This window comes from Plectropomus leopardus, chromosome 3 (assembly GCF_008729295.1).
Source record: "Plectropomus leopardus isolate mb chromosome 3, YSFRI_Pleo_2.0, whole genome shotgun sequence".
In the NCBI taxonomy this organism is placed as follows: Eukaryota; Metazoa; Chordata; class Actinopteri; order Perciformes; family Serranidae; genus Plectropomus; species Plectropomus leopardus.
Window position 1 is genome coordinate 14,960,867 of NC_056465.1, and position 20,844 is coordinate 14,981,710.

General features: G+C 41.5%; 1 protein-coding gene across 2 annotated transcripts in view; it reads left to right on the forward strand.

The window, feature by feature from the left end:
* dennd1b (DENN/MADD domain containing 1B) overlaps positions 1-20,844 on the forward strand; it is a 120,562-nt gene that overhangs the window by 24,170 nt on the left and 75,548 nt on the right. For both annotated transcript variants that reach the window (XM_042515126.1, XM_042515132.1), the window contains exon 3: positions 1,799-1,842. In XM_042515126.1, coding sequence (XP_042371060.1) covers positions 1,799-1,842 — 44 coding nt within the window. The remainder of the gene's footprint in view (positions 1-1,798; positions 1,843-20,844) is intronic.

Below are 20,844 nucleotides of genomic sequence, written 5' to 3' on the forward strand. Positions count from 1 at the left end.
GGAAGGGCTCTTCTCCTCTGGCTTCATAAATTTCCTACATTAATGTTTTTGGCCATATGTGTAAAGAAAGAGTCATACCGAAATTTAGCCTGTGTTAAAACGCTCATACATCTTTAGTTTAGGGATTTAATCAGCCTCATAGTTTATACCTGTTGAGCTATGTTACTGTTTTTCTGAGATCTATGCTATTAAAAGGTTTGGTACTTCCAGATCCACCTTCTCTCAGCCAGCTTTGTTTAGACAGAGGCGGGGGTGTGTTCATGAGCCTGTAGGCCTTTTGTATGTCCATGACAGTGAACCTGGCATGTGAGAGCTCGTCTCTTCAAACCCTCGCTGTTCCTGCTGAGGTCACAGGGTGACCTTGGAGCTGTGGAAGCCATGTTTACCAGAGACCCCTGTGTTCAGGCTATGGCTCGGTGGCTGCTTTCCTTTCAACCACATGGTCTAAGCCTGCAAGAAGCAAAGCTCATGTTTAGGTTTGGAAGCTTTAATAGAAATGCATGTTGCAAGAGTGACACTAAGGCAACAGTGCAGAAAAATAAATTTATTTTGTGCAGTTTGGTATATTTTTTTCCTGTGTCAATTTGCCAGTCCTGTCTTCAATGAGCAATTTTTGGTTTTTTTTTTCTGACACCTGGAAAGTTTAGGTGGTCCTCTTGGATCAGGGGACTGGACTGCTGGAACTCCAGTCCCAGTTTATTAAATGGCAGTACCTTGTTTTTCTGTTCTCTCTCTTTTATGTTTTCTTTCTTACAGACATCTTTGATTTTTATTTCATCAGTTAAAAGTTTGGTTCTACGCATAGTGTAAGACCAACACGCACATTTGTGTAGTATTGCACATGCCTGCATATTTTTTTTTGTATACTACTTATTTTTGTTTATGCTTATACACAAGTTTATGTTTCTCAAAAAATACTGAATAATCAGTTTTAAAAAAATGAACAATGCCCATCTTCACTGCTATAATATTGAACTATCAGTACTAAAATAATAACGCTCATGTATTTGTTGTACTCTTTAACATTTATATAAATCATTAATAACCTGAATATATTTGAAGCATAATCTTAAAACAAGAATGGTTATTCTAGGTTGACTGCAACTAATGAATTTTGTACATGACGATTGCAGCTTATAAACAAAACGTTTTTTGTTAAAATGTCTTATTTAGTTTGATCAGCAGCCTAAACCCCACAAATATACATTTTAAATTGCCATTTGTGATGCATTTATGTTCTGTATTTACACTCAGTAGCTGACCTAACTGATAATTGGCAATAGAATTAGTTGATTTTCTGTCAATCTATAAATTAAATAGTCTACTGCAGAACTTATGTTACTTATTATACTTATAAAAACAATCTCAAATCCCTGTTACAGTGATAAACCTTTACCAAAATAGCTTGGCTTGTATCAATGTAGGAATAATTAAGCAAATAAACTAGAGTGTGTGTTGATACGACTTTCTTAAACGTGCATGATTTGGTGTATAATATAAGCTATCATATCTACACTGAGTATATAGATTAGCATATTTACAGCACATACTGCTCAGACACTCTCTTGTCTTTTACTGAGCACTGCTCCGTGTGTGTGTGTGTGTGTGTGTGTGTGTGTGTGTGTGTGTGTGTAAGTATATAAGTGTAAATGTGCGTGTGTGTGTGCGTGCGTGCACAGCCTCGCAGCAGCCACCCTTGCCCCCACCCCTCTCATTAATATGTATGTGTTCTGAGGCAGCTAGCGAAGACGGTGTGTTTCTCACCCGCTGATTAATGCTGTCTGTCAATTACCTCTAGATCCAACCGTGCTGTGGAGCTTCCCCCAGGACCACACAGACCAGGTTGGAACACACTCTGCTTTTTCATTCTTTTCTCACTCTCTTCCCCTCTCTCTCTCTCTCTCTCTCTCTCTCTCTCTTTCCGAATCTCTCTCCCTCACTCGTTCACTTTTGCAGACAACCTCTACCTCCTCCTCCTCTCCAATCTCCCTTCCTTGCCTAATGCCCTCACTCACCCTGCCATCCTGTGGTAACCTCCTCCCCAACACCTATCACCACCACCACCACCACCACCACCACCACTACTCTCCTCCTCATCCCTATCAGTACTTCCTCTTCTTCTCTCCTCCTCCTCCTCCTCCTCCTCCTCCTCCTCTTCTCTGTCTCCCTCTCTGTCTCATTGTACGTCTGTTGCTGGTAATGAAAAGCAGTGAGCAGGTCTTCAATAACCGACGAATCAGTAATTATCATGCAACCGTGACAGGAATGCACACCTCTGTTTTCCCCTCTGTCTCTCTCTCTCTCTCTCTCTCTCTCTCTCTCTCTCTCTCTCTGTTTGTATCTCTTGCTTTTTCTCTCATTGTGCTTCTCTGTCTGCTTCCCATTGTTTCACATTTATAGCATTATCGGGTTCATTTTCGAGCTGAAAGCAAAACCTGCAGCTGTTTTGCAATATTTTTTGGAACACCATGTTCCTCCTAAACCAGTCAGAGGGAAGTATTGCAGGCTTACACCTCAGTATCTCCCACTAGTCTCTATTGTTTAAGAAGCACATTTTGATTAGTACATTGTGTAAAGGATGAATCCAACTCAGGTCTTATGTTTGAGGAGTTCAAGGCTATTACAATCAATAGAAATAATAACTAAAGATACAAAGTAGTAGTTGGGATTTGGGAAACTTCCACAATAAAATCCGATGGGGCAAAAACCAACTAGCCAACCAGTTCACAACAAACCAATCAAAACTTCTTGATTTGGAAATAAACTGAAAGTAAGTTTACCCAAACTTTCCACTATATTCCCTTACTGTGTGTGTGCACAACTGTGGTAAGTACGGTGTGTCAAAGTTTAACCAGGAAGTCTGTCTATAACCTGTAATGGATGTTTACAGTGAATGGTTTGGGTAATATTCTTTAATTCGCCTTTGTTTCCCTGAGAGATGCACAGCTTCTGTTGGCAGATTATTTTTATGGTCAATACAGCATGAAATGGCCAGTCCACTTTTGATACAGATTCTTTGTTTATAATAAGAAAACCTACAAGGGAACTCTGAGAGAACAGACCTCCACCAAGGGCTAATGGCCAAATCTTGTAATAGTAACAAAAGTGAAAAATATATTCTGTATCTGCCCCATGGTTCAGATCTGATCAAAAATGTATTGGATTTTTCTTTGGCCCATACTGCACCCTTACAACAAGTTTCATAAAGACTGGGCTGTAGTTTTATGTAATCCAAAAAACCAAAACATAACCAACTTGATGAGGGTAATGAATAGAATTCTGTGTTTCTGTTACCAGTTTACAGTACCAAAGCAATCCCAGACCTCCTGTTACCTGACATAAAAATAAATCCAATAAGTTCCACGCATTGTAGTATACTGATCTAGATTTGGGAAATGACACTGGTAGTGTTTCAGCACCTGATAGTGGTCTTCCAGAACTGTATCAGGAGATAAAAAGTTATAACGATGCATCCCTAGTTTTGTCCTCATGGGGGTTTATTTAACCAGTCTGTTGTCTAAATGCTTGCTAAATGTTTTTCTTTTTGTCCCATCTTAATCCCTTTTCAATTATGTCACGTCAGTTAACTTGGTGAGGGGTGTTATTGATAGAATTGATGGCCAAATCTACAAAATAAGTTGTCGTGAACCCAAAAAACCCCTTATGCCAATCTCAAGTCTCATCAGCTCCCTCAGGGGGACAACATGCACATATGCAAAAAGAAAAAAAAATCCTTGGAATAATATAAATTGATTTGATATCTCTTTTATTTAAAAGCCTTGCTCTTTACCCTTAGAAAAAATACACCACCTCAGCAGGGTGTCTTTGTTATTTCTCTCTGGCTTCACCTTCAAAGAGCCACAGTCTAGATCCAACTTGATCAAAACAATCACACAGCCTGTAATAATATGTGTATTAAACTCTATGTTGTGCACATCACGCTGTAGGTAGATGAGGTTGACTCATTCTCCTGTTGTTGCTCCAACATGTGATGACTCCATGACTCCTGCTCACCGCTGCTGTGGCTTCTTCAGGCAGCTTGTGTGTGTGTGATTTTTGCAGTGGCAGTTAGTTAGTTCTAAGAATGACAGACAACTACAGATTTATAGAATAAAAATAAAAAAAGACATATATTTCATGATCCCAAAGTGGCAACAGCACAAAACAGGTCCTGGAGCACTCTGTGGACAGATGACTGCAGCAGACCATCCATGGGCCAAAGAGAAAAAATGGACATCTAGAAAAAAACTGGAGAGAAAGACAACAATATGTGCGTAGGCTAACTATCTCTCAACACAGCAGCCGAGCCAGTGAGTTTAAGCAGCTCTCTTGCCTCTCTGATCCACTTTGAGGAATAAACGGGCTTGTAGAAAGACGCTTCAGGCGATGTCTGCCTGCCCCACAAGAACCAGAGCATGCTATCAGAGTAAGAGGTAGAGGGAGTGAGGGAACGAGAGTGTGAGCAAGAAATTACACACTTGCAGAGGTAGGCACAGGAAATGGAAGTGATGGAGAAGGAGTAAAAAAGAGCAGCTGAGCCCAAGAGAGATGAAATAAAAAATAGTGTAAACATAGTGCATGTGTTGTCACGGGTCTGCCTCATCCTTCCTCTCTGACATGTCTCTCTTTTTAGCCCCCCCACAACTTTACTTTTCTTTCATTCTGTTGTCGACCAGATCGTTTGTGTGGATAAGATGGCCCTTAAGATGGCTAGTTAGCGTGCTGTGTACAGAGGGATTGGCCCTTTCCCCCATATACATAAAGGCTGTATTCACAGGCCTCATTACCAGGATTAGGGCTCCTTTCCTCCTTTGTGGGGCTGAAGGCTGGAGTCCTCTGTAGCCACAGTCTCTGTCTCTTTCTGTGGCCCGAGCTGGCCAGCATATGGCAGCAGCAGCCAACAGTCTCCACAGAGGGGCTCAGAGCTCAGAGCAAGGCCTCCTTTTGTTTAGGCTGTTATTGTTGCTCAGCGTAATGACATTTGTAGGCCGTAGGATCGGGGTGGAGGGGTTAGTCTACCCCAGGGGAGAGGGGGAGAGAGAGAGGGAGACAGAAAGAGGGAGAAAGAGAGAGGGATGGAAGGAGGGGGGACAGGCAAAGACATGCAGACAGACAGGAGTGTGGATTATGGAAATATGAATTGATTTTTTTTCTGTTCTGTGGTAGAATAGAAAGCTCAAAGGAGAACAGACTGCAGGCTGGCTGGCACGTCGGGGTGGTGCTGGGGAAATATGAAGTGAGAGGCGCTTGCTCCCTCTTTCTCTTTCTCTCTTTCACTCTTTTTCTTTTTCCCTGCTGCTCCCCCTATTCTTCCCTCAGCCCCTGAGACTCTTGATGCCCTGGTCATCCACAGATGCCACTTGGATAGAGAGGGAGAGATGGAGAGACGGAAGAGAGAGAGTGAGAAAGAGAGAGAGGGAGAGAGAGAGAGAGAGAGAGAGAGAGAGAGAGAGAGAGAGGGAGGGCAAGAGAGAGGTGGCTAAAGCATATATTTGAATCGCAAGAAGGTTTTTTTTTGCAAATGAAGCAGACAGATGGAAATCTGTCTGTTTCCTCTCAGATCTCATCCCAAAGTTGTGGAAAAAACACAGCAGACAGAACGCACACACACATACGTGCGCAGTGACACACACACACACACACACACACACACACACACACACACACAATTTTTGATTTTGGCAGCATTTGGATTTTTGGTTTGTAACTTGTTTCAAAAAAATTATTTTTATTTTTGTTTACAGGCTTCAGTGGTTTGCATTTTATAATTGTTTGATCTTTGATTCTTGGTTTCCTAACATACGGCATATAGATGGTTTGGGGGTGTTCTGTTTGGTTAAGTTAGTTTTGGGTTGTCTGTTGTACCTTCCCAGCTGTCGGCCACCAGGTTTGAATGGTTTTTAACAAACAAAAAATTCTGTTGTTAATATAATATATTGCTAGAGATCTGTTAATTTTTTCTGATATAATGAATCACTATATTGAAGTCGGTTATAGTGTTGGTTTAGTTGCAAAAGTAAAGTGTAAAGTTCTAGGCTCGTTTTTTTGAGTCATGGAATTTAAAAGAAGACCATAACTGAAAGTACAAGATAGATAAGCAATATGAAAATTATATTAAGAGAGCATTATAAAAGGAATAAGGTGGTTCACTCAAAGATGCAAAAATTAAAGTGGGATTATTAAGAAATTGAATGGAATAATTTAGAGGCGCTTGCTCCCTCTTTCTCTTTCTCTCTTTCACTCTTTTTCTTTTTCCCTGCTGCTCCCCCTATTCTTCCCTCAGCCCCTGAGACTCTTGATGCCCTGGTCATCCACAGATGCCACTTGGATAGAGAGGGAGAGATGGAGAGACGGAAGAGAGAGAGTGAGAAAGAGAGAGAGGGAGAGAGAGAGAGAGAGAGAGAGAGAGAGAGAGAGAGAGAGAGAGAGAGGGAGGGCAAGAGAGAGGTGGCTAAAGCATATATTTGAATCGCAAGAAGGTTTTTTTTTGCAAATGAAGCAGACAGATGGAAATCTGTCTGTTTCCTCTCAGATCTCATCCCAAAGTTGTGGAAAAAACACAGCAGACAGAACGCACACACACATACGTGCGCAGTAGACAAACACACACACACACACAAACACACACACACACACACACACACACACACACACACACACACACACGCACACAGAGAAAATGGTTCTGCCATTTAATTCTAGCTAACCACAGTTTGGTGTATAGAGGGCCCACTCCTCTGTAAAGAACAGAGGATAATATGATAAACACTCAGCAAGTTCCACAAACAGACATCCATTTGAAAACTTAAAGAGACTGTGAGCAGCTCTGCAGTACTTAAAAATGATAAGTTGCACACACAGATACACCCCTCTGCACATTGCTGTACTTCCCTCTCTAACTGCAGGCAAAAAAATATTTTTAAGGTTGACAGGCTCCAGTGCCACCTTTGCATTTATAATGTGTTTGATTTTTCTTTCATTTCCTAACATACACATATCTGTGTTTGTCTTTCTGTTTGTTTATTTAGTTAGCTTTGGGTTGTCCTGATGTCCTTCCCAGCTGTCAGCCCACCATGGATTTAAAGGGTTAAACAAACAAGTCTATATACTACTCAGCTTTAATTGACTTCTCTCCATAAAAATGGATCACATTTGAAGTTTATTAAGTTGCAGTTGCAAAAGTAAAGTATTTTACAGGTCATTTTTTTTGTCAGATTTTAAAAGATGCTTGTAATTGTGAGTGTAACAAAGAAATTATATTATAGGCATTATATACAAAGGTGTCACCTCAGTGAGCAAAAATTAAAGGAATTATATAAAGCATTGATGGGAAAAAAAGAGATAAGAAAGAAAATACCTCAGGGGTTGTGGCTGCAAGCCTGGGAAACTTAGTGTACTTCCATCAAATCCCTAATGAAGAGAGACATGTGTACAAAACAAACCAGATTTTTTGTTTGTTTGCTGTTATAACTCCTGAGCATAAATCAGTATTAACTGGGACACGATACTCCTGCTGGAGGATGTGTGGATCAACTGTGGTCAACCATGGCCACTTATTTGGCACTGTCTATATATTTAGCTGTGAGGCAAAGTGGAACTTTTAATCTCATACTGGATTACTGGATTTTAGTAGTGATGGGAGGTGCTCTAACATGTTGTCAAAAATGCTGATTGTCGATACATATCAATTTTGAATATTTTAAATGGTTTCAATACTCATTTTCTGTGGTATTTGACACGTGTACCAGTTGCGCTATCTCGTTCTCTTATTATTGTTTACTTCAGTCACTGTTCTCTGCGACTATCCAAGAAAAATTAAGTTGTTGTAATCATGTTATAGCCTTGTTATATTTATCCTTTAATTAAAAAAATAAATTGTATTCCCTCAATGTCATTTTTAAACAAAAAACATTTTCAAATGCTGCCCATAGAAAGCCCCCCTACCTTTCATAGACACTGTCACCCATCTATTCTCCAAGGAAATGGATGGAAATGGCTGAAATAGGACTGCTACCTTCACAAAACTGACACTACACACTTGCAGTTGCACGCTTTTTTGTTCTAGTAATGCACACTCCATCCATGTTGTGTTTTCTTGCACCTTCCTTACAGTTAAGAGTTAGCTTTTTACCTCCAGTTTACTTGCATATCTCACATGTGCATGCCCTCACATGCATACACAGGGAGATAAGAGTTTGTGTTTTCTCTCTTGGCATATTGTCATCATGCGTCATTCTGGTTCAACCTGTTGGTGTTCCTGTTGATCTTTTCCTTATTTTTCACTCTCCAGTCCTGCATGTCTCCTTCTCCACCTTCATAACTCTCTTTATGCCCATCTTTCTTATTTTTTGGCAGTATCCCTCCATCTCCTCTGTTCCTTTGTATCTCTTACTCCCAGCCTTCTCATTCCCAAACACCTCTTCTCATATTTCGCCTCTAAAGACACTGTTGCAGGAAATTGCAAATTACATATAAACCACCAGCCTGGTTGCAGCATAATATCCAGAGAGAAATAAAGGAAATATTGAATAATGAATAGATTTTACTCTCAGCTATGAACTAAAGTTGATGTTAACTCTCTATGGCCATTCCACACATTTTAATAGGGAACCTTTGATCTTCCTGCTGCATACTGCATGAAATTGAACACATTACATGCTGTTTTTCATTTATAGCAAGGCTGTAGTAGGTGTGATTTGATCCTAAAAGGAAATCTATGCTTTGATACAGACATATATATGTTGCTATGTATGATCAGTTTGTGATATTTATTACACTCCGGTACTTATGTCGTGAAAAATGTAGTCATGTACTTTTCCCCTCCACATGAGCAATATTCTTGTGACTTCCTACATTTCCTAGTAGGCCTTTTTTATGAGCCTGTTGCATTTGGAAACATGTAGGTGGTGAAGAGAGCAATCGCTGTAGCAAAGAAAAAGTTTCCCCAGTTGAGAAAAACTGAGTCACAGACCTTATTTAAAGCATCTTGTGTGTTGATGCTACTTTGCATTTTGGAATAATTAGCTTAGGTGGAGTAAGTGATGTCTTTGCTTCTTCGATGATGGCGATTTTCCTCGTGTAAGTGTTATATTTTGGTGCAAAAATGGATGTTTACAGCAGGTGTTTTAGTTTGTAAAAATATTTCCTTGTATTACACGTCATTGTATCACAGCTTCCAATGTCTAATGTTCTGTAATCTGCTTTGGGCAAGTTAGACATAGGAACAAGGCAAATATAGCAGCTGTCTTCAGAATTTAACTATCACTTTACCTTACGCCATCTTTAAAGCAGTTTTAAATGCTTATTGTTTATTTTTTTGCCTCATTTATTAATAAGTTATTCAAATGATCCTATTCTTGTGCTTATTTAGTTTTAACCACTGTCAAGTTTATGGAGATGCCACGACTTCAGGCTAAACTTGGCTTATTTTCTGTTCACGTATTCCTGTATATCCATCTCTGCTCAAAAGCCCACTGTGTCATCAACCAGACAGGAAGAGAGAGAGGGACAGACGAAGAGAGAGAGAAGAGAGGCAGCGAGTCTCTCGAGGCTTCAACCTTGGCAACTCTGAGTGTTGCTCTGACACCGTGCTCCATCAGGACAAGCTGCCTGACATGATGTGATTGGTGGCCACAGCCCTGGACAGGCCCCTGGGTGGGGGAGGCGGGGAAGGGGGCTCAATTGGGTGGGTGAGGTAGCAGTGGTCTGAGGGATAGAGGTAAAGGAGAAGAGCTGGTGATTGGTGACTTCAGCCCAGAGGGAGCTGAGTGTCGACCCTGAAGAGAGGAGGGGATAGTGGGTGAGAGTGGTGGTTGAGGAGTCAATATGGGTGTGTGGAGGTTCAGTAGCAGGGGGCCAGAGATGCTAACTTGAGACAATGATATGTGACCCTCAGGTGAGACCTTGTATAGTACCCAAAGGTTATCGTGATACAGAAAAGGAGAAGAGGCAGGCATAAGGAGGTGGAAAATGGGAAGTAGATTAGTTTAAAGGGAGATTTATTAGAAAAAAAACTGGTAGACGGTAAAGCTGGAGGGAGGTGAAGAAGTCATGAGATTGGAGGAATGGGGAGGTTCAAAGATGACAGCAAGATAAGAGGTATGTGAAGTGACAAAATGGGAAAGAAGTTGAGAAATGATGGAGGACAGAGAAAAACAGTAAATTAGTTTGGCATCCTAGTTTTAGAGGTTATATGTTTACATAAATACACAAATTTACATGTTAAAATTAAGGGGAAGTGAGGGTGATTAAGTGTGACACGCCATTTGTTGTTGGTTTTGCAAAGTACATCATTTATCCTGATTTTAGTGCTTTGTAAATAAGATTTATTGTTAGGCTATTATTAGGTATGTTTTTGCTGTTCAAATTACAGAGATGATATGTTTGTTTTTTTTTAAAATGTTAAGACTTGTGCATTGTTTAAGGCAGAACATAGCAGGGCAAGATGTTGGCATAAGGTAGAGAGCTTCCTCTGGATATGCGTGTTCAGTATTCATTTGTATTCCATTGTTGCTGTTGCTGTTGCTGTTGCTCAGCGATGTGTTGGTTGGTCTTTGTGATATTTGCCCAGCCCCGCCTACACTGTGATTGGACGGCTGGGTAATAACTGTCTGTGACGACAACTACAGTGTTTCACCCAAAACTGGATATCTTTCGACACGCTTCGATCAGAAGAAAACATCAAACATGCAGCTAGGGCCTCTGAGCGGTTCGTCGATTATTTGGTTGTTATGCTCTTACCCGACCATCATCATCACTGCCAGAGTTTACTTCTGTAGAATCCGGTATTTCCGTTTTTTCTCATTAGTCTTGTTCAGCTGTGAAATGGGCTCAGGCACGCAGCTCAGGTGGAAAAGCATTACAATGTGCAGTTTATTTTCGGATAATATTACATTGGAGATCAAATGTATTTTTCACTTGAGGCATTCCACGTGCCTGAACATAGAGTTTACTTGCCCTGGGCAAGTGTTAATGTCTGTGACATGAAAAAAATAAAAATGCTTCGGTGCACTCATAATGCTATCAGGTAGAGTACACTTGTGCACCATAGTGATTTAGTTAACCAAGGAATAACGTGCAGATTTTTTCTCCCATCAATCAATTGACTGGCTGTTGAGTATGTACAATTTTAGTCAAGCTAGATTCTCTGTGATTGATTACGGCTGTACTTGCAGTGCTTAGCACAGAGGAGACTCTCAGTGCCCAGTCATGCTGAGGGCATTTGTAACATAGTGTAAATATGTGGTGATCCTATGAAAAAAAAACAAATGTAAACATAGCCATTGTGGCAGTTGCTTACTGTTGGCTTGTCACTAGCATGGTATTGCAATATTTTGGTTATGTAAAACACCAATAATTGCTTAAATGGGTGATATCCTCAATGACTTAAGACACCACGTGGTAAAGTTTGTGTATGCTGAGTGTAGTTGACAGAAGAAGGCCTTGGGAAAGTTGATAGCAGTGAAGGAGATGGTGCTGCAGAGAAAAGTACAGCCCCTCTGTCAGGCCAGAGTCTCTTCACAAGGGCCAACTTCCCCACCCATCCTCAGAAATGATAGGAAACACAAAGTAGTGATGTGTTGTGACGAGATGTTGAGAATGAGCATATTTTGCCGGCTTTTTGGGTGCTGCTACAGCCCGTTTTGTGAAGCTGTAACAGCAAGGCACGAGGTGTGGGAAACTGAGAGATGAAAAAGATGGTAATTCATACCTTTTTTTGTGTTTGTGTGTGGAGGGAGGTATAGGCCTAAATGTGTGTGTGTGTGTGTGTGTGTGTGTGTGTGTGTGCACTTATTTGTGTACATGTATGTGTGTGATGTCTCAGCGTGTCACAGGGGCTCTTCTTTCCCCTTCACTGCACCCTGACAGCAGTGTCAAACAAGGCCTCATATGATCTGTGTATGTCTTTGAGAATATGTGTGTGTGTGTGTCTGGGTTGATGGTGTTTTTATTCTTCTTCCTAACCCTTTTCACCTCAGATCCCTGGGGTGTTCCAGGGTCTTGCCTAATGGACAGTCTCGCCCCACTAAGCTGGCCTTTGGCTCAGGCACTGAGCCGGACGCCTAAGTAGGGCCCTTTGTTGCTCATGGGTCCTGATTGCACTGACCTCTGGGCTGGCTTCCTGGGAGAAGATGGGTGGTGGAGACGAAAGAAGAGAGCAGGGGAAGTGTTTTTACGGCCCGCTGCTCACATCTCTCCAGCATCGCCCAGTGACCGGCGGAAAGAAAGCGGTGGTGTGTTTTGGTCAGTGGACAGTCGTGGATTCAGCTACACATGTATGTTGACTTCACTGCCATTCTGCCCCCAGAACAATTGTTTCAGAAGCAATGTGCCATAAATTGATGTTGAATGTGTACTTAACTCGTTCGTAACTGGTCAACAATGACCATTTTGATGGATTATAGAGGTGACACAGCATGTACAAAAAGTTAAATAGTTCATGAAGATTGTCTCGTTAGGCCTCTGTTGTGGCAGTAGCTGTGGTTGGAGGCATTTTGTTTTGGGGTTGTCTCTCTCTGGACATGATATCCCAAGAACACCTTCAGGGAATTCCCCCATTTCTGGTACACACATCCACCTAAACTCAACAAGGTTACTGTGAACCTGTGTTTGTCTCATTCTCCTGAACACCATACCTTAGAACGCTTTGAGGAAATTCCTTCAAATTTGGCACGCACATCCACTTTGACCCAACTTATTTGAATGGTCAAATGGTCAAAGGTCAATATTTTTGGCCATAATTCATATGCTAATTATGACAAAATTTCACACAAATGTCTTGTAGAATTAAATGATGAAGTGATGACATCTTATGTCAAAAAGGTCTAAGTTAAACTTCTCTCTGACGTAATATTTGCTAATACCCTTTTCTGGCTATTGCTCCTCGCCGTAACTCAGGAACAGAAGGAGAGACATTTGGTCAGATACTGTATTGGTGACACTAATCCTGTGTCCGTCTTGAAACTGTGCTTATTGTATAGATCTTCTGTGCTTCTGTGTCTAAAGCATCTATGTTTTCAAATATGTAGCTTGTTTGCAGCAACACCCACATTTTAAGCAACTGTCATGGCTCCATATGAGTTTGGACGGACGTGGATGTAAACTGTAACTGCAACTTGACTAGTTTGTGGAAGCATAGAAGCACGAGTTGGTAATTCTAGTTTATCAAGAGACTTTAAACATGCAATTATGTAACTACTGTTGTGGTCTGTTTGAAACAGTTTTTGTACACATGACCACAGATAGGGAACAGAGATTTTAGAATTAGGAACAAGGAGATTGTTAGTCATGTGGTAAAACATTTTTCAGCCCTTTTTTGTAATGAATTCTACAACATTTGTCAGAGCTCCTTGTTGGGTCTAATACATGCAATATGCAAGTGATTGGCTGACCAACGCTGCATACATGTAACAAACGCACACACACGTCTGTATTGTGTAATGTATATGAAGTTAGAAGAAGGTAGAAGGTAAATTCATTAGTAATTTTTTAAACAAAGTTTCAAAAACGAAATAAAATTCATCCTTGATGCTGCTACATCTTTGGAGTTGAAGGATAAGTTGATTAAAATCAGGAGCTACTATGAAAATTCAGTCCGGTAGCTTGAGCATGTTGCTGCTGGTTGTATCATTCAATTCCTGCAGTGCATTTTTTGAATTTGCATCAGAGTCTTGTGTCCTTATGCCTCCCAACAAGATCCGCCCATCCATTGCAATGGTTTGGTCCCAGAATGTTACCATGTCTCTGTAAGGATGTGTGCAGAGCCAATCTCCTGTTGCTGAGTGAGTCCCAATCGCATTGCATCCACTTTATTCTCCTGTGACCCGACATTAGCCAGAAGAAGGCTTGGTAGAGGAACAGCTGTCAGTCTCTCTTCCCTCTCTTCGTCCGGCACTTTCGGTTTCGTTTCTCCTTTGTGGTCTGACTGGCCGCTCAGTGTATGCCATTTTGTCCATCCTCTTGCAGTCTGCTGCATTCAGTCCAAACCCTGCACAATGTTTCCCGATGTTGATAAGAGCTTGTCTATTGTGAAAAAGGAGCTACATGCTGCTGCATCTACTTGCGCTGCCATCGTCATAGCAATATATGTATAAATGCTGCCAAACTCTTTAAGTATAATGGCTGCAGTCACAGAGAAAAAAAGAGTGCATCTACACTCGGAAACAGGTTGTCCCTGTCAACCAGGAAGCTCATTTACAGTATCAGATGCCAGACTTACCCTAAGCACATACTGCTGTTGCCAACAGAGCTATCACACATACAACAATGTGGCTTAATTGGCGTCCATTTTTCCTTAACGACCTGATACATGGCACAACCAGCAGCCACCGGCCAAAGACATAGATAGAAGCGATGGCACAACAAATAGGGTGTTGTGTAAAGGAAGAGAAGGATGGAGAAAGGGGGGAGAATTAGATGGAGGAAGAGGAGGGTGCAGCGATGACCTGACCTTCTCTGCTAGATTCCATGTACATCTGTCAATGAGACGTCCACAACCAAATGTTTAGGAGCCAGTGCTGCACTGCTGCCCTCCTGCTGAGCTTCAATGTATACATTCTTTGTGTATATATGTGTGTGTGTGTGTGTGTGTGTGTGTGTGTGTGTGTGTGTGTGTGTGCGCGTGCGTGCGTGCGCGTGCAAGAGTGTGTGTGTGACGCCATGTGTTAGAGGCAGGCCCACATCAGGGTTCATACAGTCGAGCTAAGCCCAGTGGGAGCTGAAAGCTTAAAGAAGGAAATCCCCCCCGGCTGCGTGGTGCGCGCGCACACACACACACACACACACACACACACACACACACACACACACACACGTGCTCGCTCTCTCTATCCCTCTCCCTCTCCTCCTGGCACTTCATTAATGAAGCCCATGCTTGTATGTTTGGGGCATATGCAGCTCTCTTGGCCCAACACTACAAGTGTGTGTGTGTGTGTGTGTGTGTGTGTGAGGGAGTGAGACATCTCTCCCTATCACATGGTAATATATTCAGTGGAAGATCTCGGCAGAGGCATAATACTGCCGCTCTCCCCTGTCTGAGCCCATCTGTGATATGTAGAAAGGACATCAGCAGGACAGGTTATTAGCACTGGAATAATGCACACTGTTATTGTTGACGCCATATACTTATTCTCCAAGCAGTGTGCCCCTTCACCCCATAACATAAATAAATACATCCATTGTGGAATAAGCAGAAAATAAATTAGTGCAGTACGATGGACTGCATGTATACTACCTCAGAGGAATTTTTTTATATTAGAGGTGACTCATTAACAGCTGATAGACGGGGGAAGGAATTTGGGGCTGGACAGTGGGAGGTTAAGGGGATGTTATCCTTCTTGTTAACACAAATTGATGAATTCAAACTACATATGCGTGATAGCCTAAAGAGGGGGAAAAAACACAATCCAAGCATCATTTTATCCTTATTAAATTTGAGCAAGGACAACTCTGAGGGTAAATGCAATGGCTTCTGGGATGTTAATTTTTCCAGTGACGTTTCAATTCAAGAGGGTAAGGTAAGGTGTTGAGGCCAGTGGAACGCGTGCTGTCTCGCTTCACAGGAGAGCAAAACTAAGGCTTTATCTGGAATGTCCTTAAGGGTCCAGAAGTGCAGATTTGAAAGTCACATTTTTTTCAGCAAACAGTGCTGCCATAGAGATGGCACATACACATATGATTATATAAGAACACATATACCTGTCAGGTGTTGGCAAGTGCTTGAAGAGGCCATAAGATCAATCTGCCACCTTCTACACCTCCTGGAGAAGGGCTTTGGCAACATGGGACCATTGTTAACCAAAATAACCTCCCTTAACACAGACACTGTGCAGCAGAGGGGGTCACTAGGAACAGAAACTTGTGGAGGGGAGTTAAAAAAAAAACCCCAGAAAGACAAAACTCCCTCTTCCCCCATCTCCCTTTCCTATCAGCTCGGGCAGAGCGAGTGAGGATGTGAAAATGTAACGCCCCTGTGTCAATTTGAAAGTGCACCTCATCGGCTCATGTGCCCCTCCACCTTTCTCCATCACCATCACCATCACACCCCCCCCCCTCTCAAGCAGCTCTGTTGCTTTGGTCCGGCTTTGAAGGCCGTTCTTATTGCTGGCACAGAGCGCAGGTCAGAATGGCAAGCCGGCAGCATAATATTAAAGCCTAATGAAAGGAATCTCTGCAGGGTCTGAGGTCTGCAGCGGCCAGAGGAGGCTGTGCCTCTGCCTGTTGTTCCTCTGCTCCTCTCCTCACTATTCTGCTTTTTTTCCCCCATCTCTAAATCTGGCTTCCCTACCATCTCCCCTGTCTCTCTCTGTGTGTCTGTCTGTCATTATCTGTGTCTCTCTCTGTCATAATCTCTCTTTTCCTTTGTCTTGTTCTCTCTCTAACTTTACATCTTTAAGTTTGAAGCTACCTGCATCTGTGTCAGATGATGTTTGCACTCCTATAAGCTGCCCGCTAAAAATTCGCTTTGGGCTCATATGAATGAGATGAGGCTTAAGTGTTTCTACTGTTGACTGTTGCCAATGCATAATGTTGAATATACCACAATGGCAGAGATTTTACCATGAAGCCGTTGAAACAAATGTATGTTCAATTTCTTTTCCCTCATGATCATCTATACAATCATACCTCTTATATTAATTGAAGTAAATTAACTAACCACATTGATTCCCTTGACAGGAAGGCCAGAGGTCGCTTGCTCGGGACACAGATAAAATGTCCTAACATAGGGCATTAAATCTTGGTTCCCACTCTCCAAATATCCTGTCCCTGTAAACAGTAGCAGTGCTGACTGGTATTCGCATCGACCATTTTAGTTCTCACAGAAAAATACCCTGTAGCTTTGCCATTTTAGTTTAAAGTCGTATGCGACCTTACTGCCATCATTTAGTTTGCATACCTGCCTTTATTTATTGGGCTTAGAAAATAATGGTACTGTTCTGAAAGATGATGTGCACTGGTAAACATTATTGGGAAAAGTTGCTTTTATTGATTGTTAGATACTTGTAAAGCGGTGGACTAATATGCTGTAGTCTGTTACATGACAATCTCTTCTTGCTTTTCCATTTATTGGTTTAATCATGTTAATGCAAAAAGGTTTTAGTGTGGGAGGTATAGAAATTGACCAAGAAAAAATATAGTATTGGTATTGGGTTTTAGCATCTTGCTGTGTTTGCCTGAGAGGAACAAAAACTGCTCATCATGTCACATCCAGTGCTACCTTTTATTTAGCATTAACAATGTTAATGTTTTTTAAAATGTTTTCAAAAGCTCTATTAAAGCGCTAAACACTGACAGTTACCCAGCTGATCTCATCTCAGATTCTCTCACTGTGTCTTTGCCTCTGTGTTTCTCTCAGTTTTTTTTTTCTGTCCCTTTCTGTCATGATGTCACATCCAGTAACCTTTTGGTATCTGATGTAGTTTGAAGATTACTGAGGAAACAGGAAGTTCTTCAGGAAATCTTTTATTTACAGTATATTAGATCACAGACTAACACACTCCTCTTTCTCGGTACAAGGACTGATAATTGTCACCAGTTCATCAGTTACAAATATGTTTGTCTCATTAGGTTTTTGACCTTGTGTTTTTACCAGTTTTGAACCTAGTTTTAATCCACCCATCTACCCAAACAAGATTTCATACCATCATACATTTTTATTCTGCATTATTTTTTTTTTTTTACCCGCTGTCTAAAACCAAGGCTCAGCTGTCCTTGTGCCTTTACACATTGCAAATGAATGCATATCCATGCAAATTCTTAAAAAGAAAGGCTGAGAATTTGAATATTTTGCTTAAAGCTGCACCCAGGTCGACCCTGCCATTCGGCATTTGAAAGCAGTGTGTGTCTGTTTGAATACTGAGGATCTCTCTTTGTCATGTTCGCCAGAGGGGCTGGGTGAGCGAACCAGCACCGGCAGGATGGGCAGAGATCGGCTGGGTAGCTGCACACAGACAGACTAATTGGGAAAAGGGGGGCGAGAGGGGGGACGAGGGGTGTTGGTAAGGGTGAGGAAAAGGTGGGGTATGCAGGAAGGGGGGAATCTAAGATGACGACAGGGGGTTTAGGAGTGAGGTGAAAGAGGACGGAGAGCGGGGGATGGAGGGAACGAGAGAGACGGAAGGAAGAGAGGAGGTGATGAAGAGGGCACGAGAGCGTGCGGGAGGAAGAGGTGAAGGAAGGGTGAGCGGAGACACTGTGGTTTGCAGCGCTGATGTGTTAGTAGCCCTGCTGACTGTGTCATTATACTGTTGAAGTGCTGGCTGGATAACCAAGGTCCCTGCTTGCTGCAAACCACTGTAGCATTAAAACTCCATTATTCTGCATGTTTGACATATGGAAAAGATAGCTTTGCTCATGCCGCTTTTCTTGCTGTTATTAAAAATACTCAAACAGGAACTGGTCTCTCTCAACTTTTACCTTAAAGCATGCTTTTGATTCCAACAGAGCTGGCATCAGTCAGGGATTATTCTCATATGCATGAATAGTTGGAGAAAAAATATCCTGTGAGGTATGACATTATTAATGTGAACTATTCACGTGTTCAACTGCCCAGTGCACAGCACAATTGCAATGGTGTTGCTATTATATTGGATCGTGATCTAATATAATACAGAGTTAATAAATTTTGAATAGAGTTATGAGAAGAAGTGACCATATATAGACGAGAGGTTTGAGCTGTAGAGCCTTAAAGGTTGCTGCTTGGGCGTATCTGGCTCTCGCCTTTTTGGTGTCCATCTTTGCAAATTTAAACGTATTCCAGACAACTGACTTTTTTAACATCTTGTTGGTAAATCTGCAGGGTCCATGCATAATGAATTATGTTGAATTACTGTTTCTTAATTTATTGTCTATTTGGGACATATGGAGTAATGGAATAGAAAAGGGGAGTATTTGAATACTGATTTGGGCATCGATTACTATGACAGCGATCATACTGACAACTCATTCTTAAATCTAACAGAATTTCGTACCGACAGAATTTTGCTCTGCTTGCGTTGGTTAACATTGAGTTTCTGACAGAAGTTAGAATAATTATTTGATTTTTTTTTTAATTCTATGTGACCCCTTTTTCCCCCAACGTTTCCACAAAGGACCAGCAGTGGTTCACCATATTTCACCCTGAAGGTCACCAGTTTGAATCATGAGTGAATGTTAAACGCCCTGGCCTGACACTTATAATATTTTATGACATTAATGATGTCACAGGATGTGAGTTAAAACTATTAATGTGTCTGGAGAGGGGTTGTTACCCTTGAGAATGAACAAAATAATTCAGAGCTGGTTTAAGTCTCCAGTCCTTTGATGACTTGTGCACATTAACTGACCAACATGTGATGCACTCCTCCAAAGATGTTCACATGCTGTTTTAGGTGTTTAGATGTATTCTACTACCTCCCTGGCTTTAATTGTCTTCTATTTATTTCCATATGTTATAAAAACTTATCTTGCAAAAACTTAGCTTGAGTTCGGTAATCCATCACAACGAACATCTTGCCTGCATTATTTTGAGTTATGTTATTTTTGTGAAGTAATGCAGTGCAGGCTTTTCAAATCAGTCTTGCAGTTGCATTACCAGGAAATAATAAATTAACTTTGACAAAAAATAAAAGCAGGCACAGTGTTCACTGTGATGGATTATACGGCAAAAAACACATTCAGAAATCTAAACCAGTGCAGCATGCTTTGAAAACAGCTGACAGTAATGTAAAGTATATGTGAACTGTAGTAATGGGCTAACACATGCAAAAACACTGATATAGTCCTTTTAAAGTCTGCTTCTAATATCGTTATACCAGTGGTACATTTACAAATTTGCCTGCCTCCAGCCTCCATTTCTCCTAAAACTACAGCCTGTATGGAGGGCTCTGGGGGCCAGACTGCACTGAACTAGGTTGAGTTACACTGGGATGCAAGCTAGATTGATCTGGCTGCAGTAGCCAGGGGAATATAAAGCAGGGCAGGGGCTTAAAGTCTGAGTCCCCCCAGGGAGGAGTCCTCGCTGCATGGGGAGAGGGGCATGAACTGGGCTGCTCCTCCCTCCCTCCCTCCCTTTCTTCCTCCCTCCTTCTGTTGTTGTGTCCATCCAGAATACCTCCTCCATCTCTCCTTCCTTACGACATTCACTCTGTCTGCCTTTCTCCCACTCTTTTTCGTGTATTTTTTATTATTTAATTTTCCCATTCACTCCATCCCTTCCCTCTATGAGTACACATTTCTCCGCAACTGTGGCTCCCAACTGATGGGTTGAGGTCCAAAAATGGGTTGTGGGTCCATTCTGAATGGACCACAAGTGACTTGTGAACATGTCAAGTTTGTAAAAAAAAACACACTTAACTTTGAAATTCAGTGAATTTCTGGCACAGAGCTTTTATTTTGAAGTGTCTCTTCTGTTTATTCTTGCAAAATATTTTATTTCTTTGTGTTTTAAGCCAACATGTTGTTTACATATTGTGAAATAAAACTGAATATGTGGTCATTTATCGAATGTGTGGATCTTGAACTAATGACTAAGTAGAAATCTGGAGCTTGTGACTGGACCAGTAGGGAACCAGTGCTCTACAACACCCGTCTGCTTCTCTCCTCTATATTTGCAGCCATATGGGAAAATGAATGTTGCCCATGAAGTTCACACCCAAAATGAAACACCATGGCTGATGCTGAGTTTAGCATTTAATCTGCTAATAATAAACTGGTTAACATCATTCTGTCCATTTGCTGTGATCTGAAAAGCTGGTTTTCCTCTTTTAAGTGATGGTGAGTGGCCAAGAGGGGAGGTGCACGTCATGTGTTAAATCCCTCCAGTATACTCCTGTATGACTCAGCCATATATAGCTTAACTCACCACAA